This window comes from Haplochromis burtoni, unplaced genomic scaffold (assembly GCF_018398535.1).
Source record: "Haplochromis burtoni strain Fernald_Lab_line unplaced genomic scaffold, NCSU_Asbu1 Contig_62, whole genome shotgun sequence".
Lineage (NCBI taxonomy): Eukaryota > Metazoa > Chordata > Actinopteri > Cichliformes > Cichlidae > Haplochromis > Haplochromis burtoni.
The window spans coordinates 1,314,904-1,328,077 of record NW_024582423.1 but is presented as its reverse complement, the minus strand read 5'-3'; the positions used below and the strand labels follow the sequence as shown (position 1 = coordinate 1,328,077).

Sequence of the window (13,174 nt, the reverse complement as noted above, 5' to 3'; positions counted from 1 at the left end):
TATTTGTGTTTGCTGATGTGCATTAAGGAAACTGCAGCTGTCTGAGGCATGTGGTGAGAGCTGCAACCTTGCAGGTCTGATGTAGTCCAGATAAGTTCAGAGGATGCTGATAGCGTGCAACACTGAACATCACTATGGTGGCCGCAGTGCAGGCAAAAAATATGAAAGAACTATGAAGCAAGTGCAATGAGGAGTGATGAGAAGGAGCAAATAGGACAAATGAGATACTGCAGTAAGGTTGTCTGAAATAGCTGCAACGAGCGAAGCAGATGATCTCTGAATTCACACTAATGAAACTGCAGGCTAAGAGCCCAGATAACATGTAGATCTAGCTCCCAGTTTGGATTTGTGAGACAGAAACCATCTCTACTTTTAAGATTAGCTTTAAAACCTTTGATAAAGCATATAGTTAGGGCTGGATCAGGTGACACTGAACCCTCCCTTAGTTAAAACTTCAATAGGCCCAAGCTGCTGGGGGGCTTCCCATGATGCAATGAGCATTTCTTCTTAATTCAACTCTATTCACACTCTGTGTGTTCATATGCTGCTTTGTATTTAATCATTAGTTATTTTTAATCTCCGGCTCTTTTCCACAGAGTGTCGTTTTTGCTTCCTCCCTCCCCACTCATCCACGACCACTCATGGCACAGCCTCCCTGAGCCTGGTTCTGCCAGGGGTTTCTTCCCATTAAAAGGGAGCCGCTTCCTCATAATGATTAATCTGATTGTTGGAGTTTATTTTTATTGGTTTTAGAGTCTTTACTTTACAACACAAAGCACCTTTACTGTTTACTGGCAACTGTTGTTTTGGCAATTAAATTTTATCAAATTCAATGACATGCTGATTTAGGAAATCAAATTGACTTCTACGGCATCAGTTATGTCTTTGTGTGTTTGTAATAATCACAATCTTTTGGTATTTCTTGAGTGAATATGCAGTACCCTGTGCTGTCACTGTCTTTTATATAGTGTCTATTATATTATGTCTATTAGTGGTATGGGAAGCATTTCTATGAGGGTTTTTCTAGATCATAAGTAATGCTTGTGTTATATATTTGATAGTATTAGCAGTAATTATCTGTAAATATATAAAATATATAATAAATATATATATAAAGATATCTCTCGCAATATAAGCACAAATCATAACTACTAATTACGATCCGTGAAAACACAATAGAAATGCTTCTCCCACCACTTTCTACCACTCTAGCATTACTTACAACAATCTTCAGCAACATGCAATATTTTGAGTGTATTGCTTGTATTCACAGCACGTGTTATTTAGAGAAGATTCCCTCAGTGATGCATTTCAGGAAAAACCGGGCTCATTGAACTTTTAAAGTTTGCGCTCCTGTAGCAGAAAATCCTCAACATCCCCGATCAATATTCTTCCTGAATGTCTAGAAACGAATTTACTGTCTTTTATTGAATGCTCCGTCCAATTATTAATAAAAACTATACTAAGCCTACGAGAAGGCTTGCCTGACAAGCTAAACTCGGGGAAACGAGCACAATGTAAATCTCGCGAGAAGAATCCCAGTGGCGCGAATAAACAACGAGTTTTTCCGCTAACTTGTGGCTGCTGTGACAGTAGTATTCGCATTAGTACATTTTTTCTCATATTATTCAGTTTTAATTGCTCTATTTTTATTATTAATTTATTTTTAATTCAACAGATATTCTGCGTTTTGGTGAAACTTTGTATTTTTACTGAAAACCATGTCGGACGCTTTGTCTGACGACGGCAGCGACTTCAACCAGGATGACACCCAGGAGGATGTTATGACCCCGGCCGAGCTGATCGCTAAACTGGAAGAAGTAGGCCAGATTATTCCCCTGACGTGCAGACTCTTCACCTCTATTAGATATTCAGCACCGTCTTCACTGTTGTGTCCGTGTGTGTCGCCCACAGGCTTGGCTAAATGAGAAGTTCTCACCGGAGTTGCTGGAGAACAAATCAGAGGTGGTGGAGTGTGTGATGGAGCAGCTGACTCATATGGTAAACTACCCGGGGAATACCTCCTGCTGTGGGTTTCTAATGTTCAGTGGCATGCATGGTTATAGTTGAGTTTCTGAATTGCAAAACAGCAACTGAAACGCGAAGGACTGCAACCTATGACAATGTGCATGACTGATTCAAATGCAGCAGAGGGAAAACTATATTCAGTACTGTGCAAAAGTCTCGAGCCACCTCTCTCTTTTTTTTGTTTTGCTATGATGTAGTGAAATTGACATGCAGAATGTAAGGCAAAAGCAAAGTTGGTACAAGTCTAATGAGCTTGAAAGTCCATATTCCGTATGACCACCTTTATGTTATACACAGCCTGAACTCTCTTGGGCAAGCTTTCTTGTAATTTCTTTAAGTAATCTTTAGGAATTGTTCTCCAGACTTCTTAAAGGACATTAAAAGCTCTTTGATGTCGGCTGCCTTTTGTTCTGTTCTCTGTCAAGATGATCCCACACTGCTTCAATAATGTCGAGGCCAATCCATGACTGATAGTGTTCCGCTGTGTGGGGTTTTTTTGTTTTTGTTTTTTATGTTTGGGTTTTTTTTTTTTTTCCCCATCCAGGTATGTTATTACTGCATTGGCGGTGTGTTAGGGATCATTGCCATGCTTAAAAATGACTTGTTTGGAAAAAAAACTTGTCTAGTTTGCACAATTTTATTTAATGGCACACATGCTGAGATATACCAAGCTGATTCTCAGTGGTTAGTAGCTCAGTGAGAATCATCTTGTTGGTGTAGAAATATAATTTCATACCTGTAAAATGTTTTTTTTCTTTGGCATTTTTAATAGATTCAACTAAAGGAGTGAAAAGAAAGAATGTGTTTTTTGCTACAGGCTCCTAATAGCAAAGTGCCTAAAGTAGCACGTTAAAATAGCTTCTTTGTTAAGTTGTCTGTTGTTTTTGCAGACGCGTTACTGGCTTTTCCTTCGAATTCGGTGCCTTTTCGTGCTCGGATGATTCATAGGTCAATGTTAAGTGGCTTAACAAACAAAAATAGGTGCATTCCACCTCTTCTAAACTGTGAATTTTTTTTTTTTTTTTAACCCATAAAAAGCAAAAGATTGTAGAAAAAGACCCATTACAATTCACTAGAGCTCAAAATGCCACTTTATACACACAAATTAATTTATTTTTCAGTGTGAGTTTAAAGAAAGTAATTTCCTCTTCAGTGGGTCAAAAAACATCAAATGTTCAAAATATAGAAGTTGAATTCAGGAATATCTGAGATTTCTTCTTTTTGTTCGTTTACTTGAATTATTACAAAAATGTTTTAATTTCTTCTGTCGCCTGACAGATCAGCACTTCATTGCTGGTTTTCTTACTATTTAGTTTCATTAGTATGGATAAATTGATCTATAGGAAGCCCTGCAATTGATATCAAGACTTTGATGGTAATGTCAAATGTGTAATGTGGTGGTTTCAAAATAAAATCTCAAACAATTCAGGGCAATGTGGTTTGCTCTGTGACAAACTACTAACTAAAGCTGCTGCCTGTCAGTAGGACCTTGATTACATTACTATACATCCAGATGTGGAGAGTCATTCATTTCAGATGATTAGGATGGTATTAAAACTGTGATATTCAAACATATCCCAGGGCTGTTGCTTTTCTGGTCATTCTGAGTAGCCCTGAATAAAAGGACCCTTTAATTTCTGACAGTTTTGTCACCAACAGGAGTCCAACTTGCAGCGGGTGAAGAAAGGCGATGCAAAGGCCAGCATCCATCGCATGGAAATAGACAGGATCCGCTACGTTCTCAGCAGCTACCTGCGCTCTCGTCTGCAGAAGGTCGGTTGGGTCGGCGCCACAAAACTGAGTTTTCGCTCACTCGGTGGCAGTTGGTGACATCTGCCTGACCTTTTGTGCTGTTCATGTCTAGATTGAAAAGTATTTCCCACATGTCTTGGAGAGAGAGAAGTCTCGGGGTGAGGGCGAGCCATCTCTGCTGTCGCCTGAGGAGTTTGCTTTTGCCAAAGAGTGAGTGTACTGGAATAAAGTCGTTTAACTCGCTGTGGTTCTTGCAACACTTGGGAATTTTTTTTAAATCACATGCCAACACATCTGGCTTGCAGGTATTATGCCAACACAGAAAGCTACCTGAAGGCTGTAGCACTGAAGCGCATGCCAGCCAATGTACAGACTATGGATATGCTCAAAGCAGGTAAGGTGTCGTTCTGTGTCTAAAATGGTGATACTATTAGCCCATGCAGACAGATGGTGACATTTGCTGTGACATTTTTACTGACCATTGCACTGGATTCACCACTGTGTATCCTAATGTTAGTGCCTGAGCCCTGCCTGGACTCCTTTGTGTTTCTGCGAGTGAAAGAGAGACAGGAAAACATCCTGGTAGAGCCTGAAACGGAGGATCAGAGGTTTGTTTGCCAATATTTCTCTGGATGTGCTATTATTTAGGCATCCAGTAGGTGACAGTGTTGCCTTCTTGCATTCGCTAACCTTTTTCTGTATAGATACTAAACTGATAAAATCTCCACTGTGTCTCTTCTATCAGAGAGTATGTCGTGGATCTCGAAGAGGGCTCTCAACACCTAATGCGTTATCGAACTATAGCTCCACTTGTGTCAAGTGGAGCTGTGCAGTTGATATGAATGCAAAGGTCAGTACCAGTGAGCCTTGACTGAGGCATTTTGTCATTAACTCAATACTGCCCTCACACCCTCTTCTACAGGCATCTAATAATTCATTTCTGCAGCTCTTACATAAGCCATGGCTTTGCGGTGACATCTGGATTTATTTTTAGTGCTTACTTTTTTCTCTTTCCCTTTTTTCCCTTCTTGAGTGTTCATTGTCTCTTGGCAACAGATAATAAAAAAACAGCATTGAAATTTTAAAGCACCATGATGTGTTTACAACAAATTTTAGTTGCCATCTCTAAACTAAACTACTGTTAACAGTCAAGGGCAATTAATAGTGGTCTTTTATATGTTGCAGGTTGCTTGTTACTTTGGATCCAGGAGACATTCCTGAAATAAAGACTGCACAGAGATCACATCAGGAAGCATGCCCTTCATCTTCATCTTTCATCCAGAATAAGGACTGACTTTTGGGATGTAAATATAGAGATGTTTGTAGCACCATGGGACCAGAATTTAATTCTGTGGGGGCGGGGGGACACAATCGAGGTCACTGCCAGCGGAAACTAAAAGCTGTGGATGAACCCTGTTTACTAAACTAGGTTTTTGCAGCGCTGAGTTTGTATTTTTGGATCTTTTTAATCATGCCATGACATATGCTTTGTTGTGTAGTACGTTGGTGTGCGTGTGACTGATAAAGACAGCTCTGTCTAATCTGTTTATTCATTACTCTTCATGTTGCTTCATCCAAATGATTCATGTTATTGGATGATTTCTCAGCTGCTCCATAACCGGATGCATCAGATGACCCGACGGTGAAATTTCATCAGTTCACTTGGCATCATAATGCCTTCCATCCGGTGCTCATGCTACATGTGCATGCCTCTTTGCAAGATCAGGGTTTGTTTGCTGTGATTTAAGGACATTCACACTTGAATTAACATGCTTTAATGTCATTGATTATCCTGTTAATGCTCACGTAGCTGTTGTACATTGTGACATTACTCTTTTTCACATGTTGAAAGTTTCCTTTTTGACTTTGCTTTAAACTTTAACCTAAAAGATGTTATGAGAACATTGTTATGTAAGTGTTTCAGCGGGAGCAATCAGTGCTTATTGTTTGCCTTCACATAAATTCACCAGTAATTAGAACTAATAAGGGATTGAAAGAGTGGGCTTAGACAGTCGTCTTGATTACTCTCTCTTGCTAACTCTTAAACTGCATTCATAGAAGACCTGGAGAAGAAATGTTACTTGATGTTCTGATTATCACACTGCTGTCATATAGTGTGGGCCTTGACCTGGTAAAACCAGGAACAAATCAAGTTGATTTAGATGTCTGATAGCATACAGTGAGGGGAACGGGCCTGTTATTATTCCTATTAAAATGTTGGAAAATAAAGTAAATATTCCCTCAGGCATCGAAGATAGTTTGAAATGTGAGTTGGAGAAAAAAATAAAATGATTGTGAAAAAAATTGCATTTATTAAACACTACACCATTTTTTTAGGCTTTGTAAAATCTTGACATTTGTAACAGTTTTTATCATTTCACACTAATTGTAAAGTCATAAAAATGTCCTGTAGTTTGGTGGCAACAGTCTCAGTAAAGATAGGTCTTCCATGTGTGGATATGTATGGAACTTGATCTACTCGCATACGCACATGGACTGATTCCTGTATAGCTTCTTCGGCTAAGTGACCAGCCTGCTGAGAGTTGTTTGTAATCCGGCCCTCCTCAGGTTTGCACATGCTGATGGACTGTGGGGCAGTGATTCCTTTAGAGCAGGCGCTAGATAGCAAAGGTTTGGAGCCATGCCCAGGCCTCTGTGGGATCTGTGTCCACTAACAGGTGTGAGAATAAAGGGCAGGATAACCTGGATAGTTTCCATAATGCAGAGTGGAATTACACAAAGAAGACTTTTATGTACGTAACGCAGATCGTCAACACTGGACAATGAATGTGCAAGGTGACGATACAAATATTTAACTTCACATGGTTAACATTTAGGTGTGTTCATATGTTTCTTTCCCATAATTAAATTATTTATTTATGCAAAGTAATGGCAACCTATGAAAACATAAAACTTACTGAAATGCAGTACCACAGGGAGACATAAAGAGAAAAATAGTCACAAGCTGATTGGTCAGGACAGCGAAGAGGGTGGAGTTTACAATATGACATCTAAACTGAGGTGATATAAATGTGTTGTGCCAGATTCTCCTGTGGGGAACAACTGACAACACAACTGCAACACGCTACTCATGGGAGATTGTAAGTACATTTTTAAATGTCAGAATTACACACAAAGATTGTTGCATGTTGTCACACACCAATCTTTGTGTGCAACTTTTTTTTCTTTTTTAAATACAGATTTTCTTGTAATTGTGACAGATTTTTTTCTTTTTTCCAGAACTCCAAACATTGAGAACAATATTCCCATCACTCAGCATAGGAATTCCAGCATGGAGATGTCCAGTACATCGTAAGCAGACACAACACACACACAAACTGTGCAGATTAGCTTGCACAACTTCTTTAGGGGTTAAATTAAAATTACCATAATATTTTTTATCAGATCCCTTTCACGTTGTGATGCCTTCCTTAAAAGCCCTGCATAAACATGTAATGACACAACTGCGATATATACAAAGATATATTCACATTTCCAGTCAGTACTGAGGTCCCCGTGTGTTTCTTGTTAGTGTCCTGCCAGTGGTTGGCTTTGGGTCGATGGCTCGGACAGCCGGACTGCTGGAGATTGCTGTCAGGCTGTGCTTAAACCAGCGTAAACAACTGTGTCCTCATGTCTGGGTTCCCATCCTGAAACCCCAGCGATCCTGCATCCGTCCTCCAGCTTCAGAGCACTTATCCTCTGACATCTTGAGCCAAGTCTTTCCGCCCCATCCTTCCTCACCTTTCCTCGATGACTTGGACGACGGCGATGATGTTGTGTTGTTCCCAATCAAGAGCAAACGTGTTGTTTTTGCCGACTCGCGGGGATTGTCTCTAACAGCCGTGCGAGTGTTTTCCGACAAAGAAGAGCAGTCTGACCTCGACCTGCTGCCATCACTGCAGTCTTTGGGCAGCATGACAGAGGATGGCTACAGCTGCACAGTCAGCACCTGCTGCCCAGGAACACAGCTCAAACTGGGCTTCCCGCAGCCATCTGCAAATTTCCAGGCCTTTCGTGCCAAGCTGGCAGAGAGCATGGTCATCTTGGAGAACTGCAGTATCAGCGAGAAGGCCCTCCGGGGTACCGTGAGAGTTGGGAATGTCAGCTACCAGAAGGATGTGCGTGTGCGCATCACCTTTGACTCGTGGCAGAGCTACAGAGACGTGCCCTGCACGTACCTGCAGAAACGCTTCGGAGGACCTCAGACGGACATCTTTGAATTTGACATTACCATTCCTAAAGTGCTAGATGCCAAAAGGAAGATTGAGTTCTGTTTAAGTTATTTGCCAGGAGGGCACAGCGAGCCTTTTTGGGACAATAACGATGGACAGAATTACAGCATTACAGTGAGCGTGAACTCACATCTGTGCCATGGGAAGAATCTAAGTGAAAGGTCATGACTCACTAAACCTAGAAGTGATCCTGTTTTTTTTCCACCTTCGTGTATACTGTATCAGTCCTGGGTGAAGGTTTAGTGTACATTTTTGTGTTTTTTTGTGAAATGTTACTTCTTTTATTTTTGATCATGTTTATACTGCTTAGTAACAGTTCTATATTTTAAAAATGTCTTTAAAACAGATCAGTTTTGGTGTCAGTTCCTTTCACGTTAAGCATCACACACTGTGTCCTGCATTTTGGCCCGTCACCACAGGATGAATTATTGTTGTGCGACAGGGAGGGGATCCCTTTCACTTTAGGCATTTCTGGGATTCCCATATAGGTCAGAGATTACTGGGCAGGGACAAACAGGAGGCCAATAGCAGAAGCCGCTAATCTTAGCACAGCTGCCAAAGAGCAACTGCAGGGAGCTTTGAGAGCTTCCTCATTACCTTTCTCTTATGTTCAACAACTGAACCTCCTCCTAATGGCTTTTACTGTTACAAAGTATCCTACTGTTCTGCAGTATGACAATTTCTTAGTCATAACCTTACATTTAAAGTGAAGCAGGAAAGTATTCAGTGAGGATGCTGGAAACTAACGTTCATGTTTCAGTGTAGTATAAGTGATTAGACTTCATTTTGTAGGAGACACATGGCCAGTGTATGTTGTTTGAGAGGTGATCACAATAAGCTGAAATAATCTCCAAAGGGAAAAAAAAACCCAGTTTACATGCCATCACACCAGCTTTGACTTGTCACAGCAGAGAAAGAGCAGGAGGACTGATGATGGCTGAGTAAGCTGTGAAAGTGAGCAAGTGTCCATGTTAGAAAAACCTCACCTTGACTATTACTTTGCCTGATTTTCCCTACTGCAACAAGTCAAAATGTCAGTTGTGAAAAAAACACATCAAAGGGAAAATGGGCAAAAACAAAAAAAGACATCACCATGATGATGCCAGAAAAAACAGTCTTCTTAAGCCTGCTGTGTTTTCAGTGCATTTTTTTTGTCATGGATGCATGTTCATTGTATTTCCAGCTGTGATTAGGATGGAGTAATGCTATACACACTTTTATAAGTCTTCTAGTTTAAATACACTATCTGGTCCAGGCAGGAGGGAGGAGGGAAAGCAGCACGAGTGCACCCTGAGAGGTGACTCTTTCCACAGTGTTCTGACCTACACATGATGGGCTCAACCATCTTTTTGCATCACAGCGTCTGTCTTGGCTGCAGACTTGCACACTTCAAGTTCTGCGCCAGCGCTTCCCTCAGCGTCCCACGCTGATGTTGCACACTTTGCAGCTCGGGTCTTTCTTGGCATTGGCGGTGGTCAGACTCATAAGCTGGTGCCCGCTGATCTGCTCCACGCCGCCCTGATCCAAGTGAACCGGCTCGGTGAACAGCACCTCGAGGATGACGTCGCTGGCGTGGCAGTACAAGGGCTCCTCCCCGGGTCTCTGAGAGGCAGTGTAAGTCAAAAAGGGGTTGGAAGCCAAGTCCAGCATAGGGAGGCGGGTGCGGCAGAAGGCATCTCCCTCTGAGCCAACAGGGGCAAGCACCAGCACCACATAGTGGTAGGCCGTGTACATGCAGTAGAAGTCTGCAAAATACAGGCAGATGTTGGGGTTCAGCAGGTGTCCAGCCGGGATCTGAAACCGCAGGGGTCCGTACGGGGAGTCTTTGGGAGGGAGCCCTGTATCAAACTCTGTGTTGCAGCTGAAGAAGACTCCATGCAGTTTGCCGCTGATGGGTGAGCCGTGACTCCCACTGGTGTCTTTGAGGGCTGGACGCATCAGACCTCCACACTCCTTTCTAATTCCATACATTAAAAAAGGAAAATGAGTTATTGCATTCCGTTCATATGGGAATGTATAATAAAGAGAAAAAGTGAAGTGCCTACCTGACATAATCAAAGTAGTCTGGGTGCTGGTTGCGATAAAAGACAGAGAATTTCAGCAGCCTCCCCGCTGAGCCCTTGGCCTTGTCGAGAAGCTGCTGTAGGTGCTCCATTGCGTAGTCTGCAAAGTTTAAGTTTTGAAGCTGTGAAACTACTTGAAGTCTACACTACTTTCAAATGTTAATGACTATCTGGTGCTGAGACAGAATTGTGGGTTGTTGTCTTGCCATTTTTGTGTGCTGCACTTTTTTGTTCCTTTTTTGTATCACTTTGGTCAGATCTCTGATGTTTGACTGCATGCATAATCACTGTTATTTTAGTCACAACACATGAGTGCATGTCTTACCCCCAGTGCAAAACTCCACCACCTGGCTCCACTCTGAGACCAAGTAATCACCATCTGGCTGTCGGACAGCAGTTTGAACAGCAACACAGTATTCTGTCCGCGGGCTGAGGAACCAGTGTCCCCTCACTGCCATGGGGAGAGGCACGGCTTTGGCCACCAGCTTGGTCGGCACGTCCTGCAGGATGAAGCAGGAAGCAGGTGACACCAGGGTACAGGATGCAAGCCTTTAACGGTCTGCCGCATGCATCATTTACATTTCAAAGCCGATGCAGATGCAATTGTTAGTCAAGCATTTCCTTCCATAAACTTTGCCTTTATTAGTGTGAGATTCCATTTTTAAGCCCCAGCTGCTGTAACTAGGATACATCTAATCAAAACAGCAGCTTCGTTTTGACCAAGGCCTCTAAGCAGCACAGCTAATTACTACGGGCTCAGAGGTCCATATATCCATAGCAACATCTCTGATGCAAGTTTGTTTGTGCCTCTTCGTGTATCAGAGAGAAATCATATCCTCCATCTAAGAAGAGCTCGCTCAGTACTACCCCTGCCTTGATTTCACAAAAGCACTTTTTAGTTTGTGAATACGTGCTGCAATAATATGCCATAATTACAGTCGACATTTTGCATCTGCGGAGATAGCAACTGTTTCTTTTCATTATCATTATTTCAGGCTACAGGCATGCCATCAGTATAACTATTAAAAAGAACACGAGAAAAAAAGGGAAGAAAATTTAAAAAATGATTGGAAGGAAAAAATACGTTTTGAAATGTATAAATAGAGAATAAGGCTTGTGGTGGCTTTGGATGTGTGGACCAGGCAAGAGGGAATGCATAGCTGTTGAAGTCTTTGGAGTTAGTAGGGTTTCATCATTAAGTTTAAGTTTAATTATCCCACAGTTTATTTTTAATGTCTGAGTAATAGCTCATAGTGCTGGCGGGGGCACAGAAGTGACCCTATGTGATAATGACTTCTCTAAAAGCCATCTGGGATCAAACGTGCTGGAAGTGCTGGTAGAAGTTCATCATCATTTGGGGCTGCTTTGTTACCACAGTGCCTGTCAGCTTGCAGACACTGAGGGAAAAAATATTAATTTGAAAGCGGACCATGAAAATTTACATTTGAATTTCAGGACCGAAGTCAATATGAGAGCGGACTTAACAAGATGATGATCAACAGCAAGTTAATGAACCACAGAAAAGCTGCAGGTTTCACAATGGCCAAATCATGACTTTAGCCCACTTGAGATGTGACTGTGACCTGAATAGAAGATGCACAATCATGAAATCTCAGAGTCTACAAAGGCCTCACAAGCAGCTACAGGAAATGAGCGATGAAGTTTTCGCTGGTAAAGGAGATAAAACAAGTTCATGAAGTGAAGAGTTCACAACTTTTTCCGCCTTGCACTGTAAGATGTGACTCAGCACTTCAGGTACAGATATGAACTGCTGTTGTGTTGAATCATGTTATGTTTGTCTTTAATTGGGACGTCAGTGCTGAATGAAAATCAGACCGGGCTGTATGAGTAACATAGAGGTTCTGGTAACCACAAAGGAGTTCACCAGCTTCTGTGGAACTGCACACTGCATGAGTATTTCTAAAATTCATCCAAGTCAGCAATCTATCTTGCTCACACTGAAAAGTCTGCATAGCTGGAATAATGTTTAGATTAACTTAAAGTGGAACTAAGTTCAACAGGAGTTCCCGCCGTTCTGTGGGTCTGAGCTGCTATCATGGCTCAGAGCAAATGAGGATATGTCTTATATATCTAATATGACCCAGAGAGAGCAGATGGAAAGTAGCTGGTAGCTACACATCTCTTCCCTATGCTCAAGATTAATAGACTCTGACCAACATTAAAGATAAAACTAAAAAAAGATTTGTTGTCACATTATATCTGCGTTTCATGAAATCCTTTAAATTAATGAATTTAACCATGCACACGGGAAGGAATTAACATGGAAATACGTCTCCATGCTGCAGCTGAATTTGTCAGGTTTTGTCCACTTTCAAAAAAATATATAATAAAAGAAACAATGTGCAAGTGAGTCACTGGCCCGAAGCTGTTGACTGCACACATTTTCCTTTTCGCTTGTATTGGAAGTGACTGAAAGGGCACAACCACAGTTTTCTGTGTTCCGAGTAACAACGTGTAAGGCAGTCATCTGCTCAGCAAAGCAGACTTCGATGAAAATCGAATGATTTCCTGCCTCGTTCGTGCTGCCCGCTGTTAATTAGGAAATGACGCACAGTAAACGGATGATGAAAACGAGCACTGTGACCGGTGTGAATCTGGAGCATGAGTCTAGATGACACCAATACGGAGCAGGCTGCCTTCGGGGAGAAGGTGGGGGAAAGGTATGTGAGGTCATGCTGGAATTACAGAATGATCAGACCCTGTGTTTGAAGCGGTTGGGGTCCCTGTTGGCCTTGCGGCTTAAGTCGATGAAGAAGTGTGTGGCTCTGGCCGTGTCCTCGGGGGTCATATCCCACATGATCCGGAAGGAGTCGCAGGTCACCTCACAAATCTGGATATTACAGGGGGTCGAAAGGGGAGCATCCATGTCTGTAATCTGCCATTAGAATTAGAGATAAAAGCACTGAGTTAGATTGTAATAAGGGGATGTAATACTGGTGCTGCAGATAGGGGTGGGGGTGGGGGATATCTGCTAAGAGATTAAACCGTGCCACTGTACAACAGTTCAAAACAAAACACCTCAGCTGGATGAAATTAACCTTTCATTTAGAGATCTGTGTCCAAGCTCTGTCTTCA

At 41.9% G+C, this 13,174-nt stretch overlaps 3 protein-coding genes across 4 annotated transcripts in view; 2 read left to right on the top strand and 1 right to left on the bottom strand.

Moving 5' to 3' along the window:
• Window positions 1-1,551: 1,551 nt before the first annotated feature.
• On the top strand, window positions 1,552-6,597 carry gins4 (GINS complex subunit 4 (Sld5 homolog)). Its single transcript, XM_005922710.1, has 8 exons — window positions 1,552-1,820; window positions 1,915-2,001; window positions 3,688-3,801; window positions 3,893-3,990; window positions 4,086-4,174; window positions 4,298-4,388; window positions 4,526-4,630; window positions 4,966-6,597. The coding sequence occupies exons 1-7, from the start codon at window positions 1,722-1,724 to the stop codon at window positions 4,620-4,622; spliced, it is 675 nt and encodes a 224-aa protein (XP_005922772.1). The 5' UTR covers window positions 1,552-1,721; the 3' UTR covers window positions 4,623-4,630; window positions 4,966-6,597.
• A 213-nt stretch (window positions 6,598-6,810) lies between these two features.
• Window positions 6,811-8,358, top strand: zgc:77112 (Protein phosphatase 1 regulatory subunit 3C-B-like). 2 transcript variants are annotated; one of them, XM_005922709.3, is made up of 3 exons: window positions 6,811-6,881; window positions 7,021-7,092; window positions 7,313-8,358. In XM_005922709.3, the coding sequence occupies exons 1-3, from the start codon at window positions 6,811-6,813 to the stop codon at window positions 8,181-8,183; spliced, it is 1,014 nt and encodes a 337-aa protein (XP_005922771.1). In that variant the 3' UTR covers window positions 8,184-8,358. The 2 variants fall into 2 exon arrangements, with proteins under 2 accessions (XP_005922771.1, XP_005922770.1); XM_005922708.3 differs by having other exon boundaries at window positions 6,872-7,092.
• A 101-nt stretch (window positions 8,359-8,459) lies between these two features.
• The window catches only part of LOC102310008 (phytanoyl-CoA hydroxylase-interacting protein), a 6,842-nt gene continuing 2,127 nt past the window's right edge, over window positions 8,460-13,174 (bottom strand). The window contains exons 2-5 of the mRNA XM_005922707.2: window positions 12,798-12,974; window positions 10,404-10,578; window positions 10,061-10,178; window positions 8,460-9,972 (exon numbers count right to left, since the gene is read on the bottom strand). Of these exons, the coding sequence (XP_005922769.1) occupies window positions 9,429-9,972; window positions 10,061-10,178; window positions 10,404-10,578; window positions 12,798-12,965 (1,005 nt within the window). The 5' untranslated portion in view covers window positions 12,966-12,974 and the 3' untranslated portion in view covers window positions 8,460-9,428. The remainder of the gene's footprint in view (window positions 9,973-10,060; window positions 10,179-10,403; window positions 10,579-12,797; window positions 12,975-13,174) is intronic.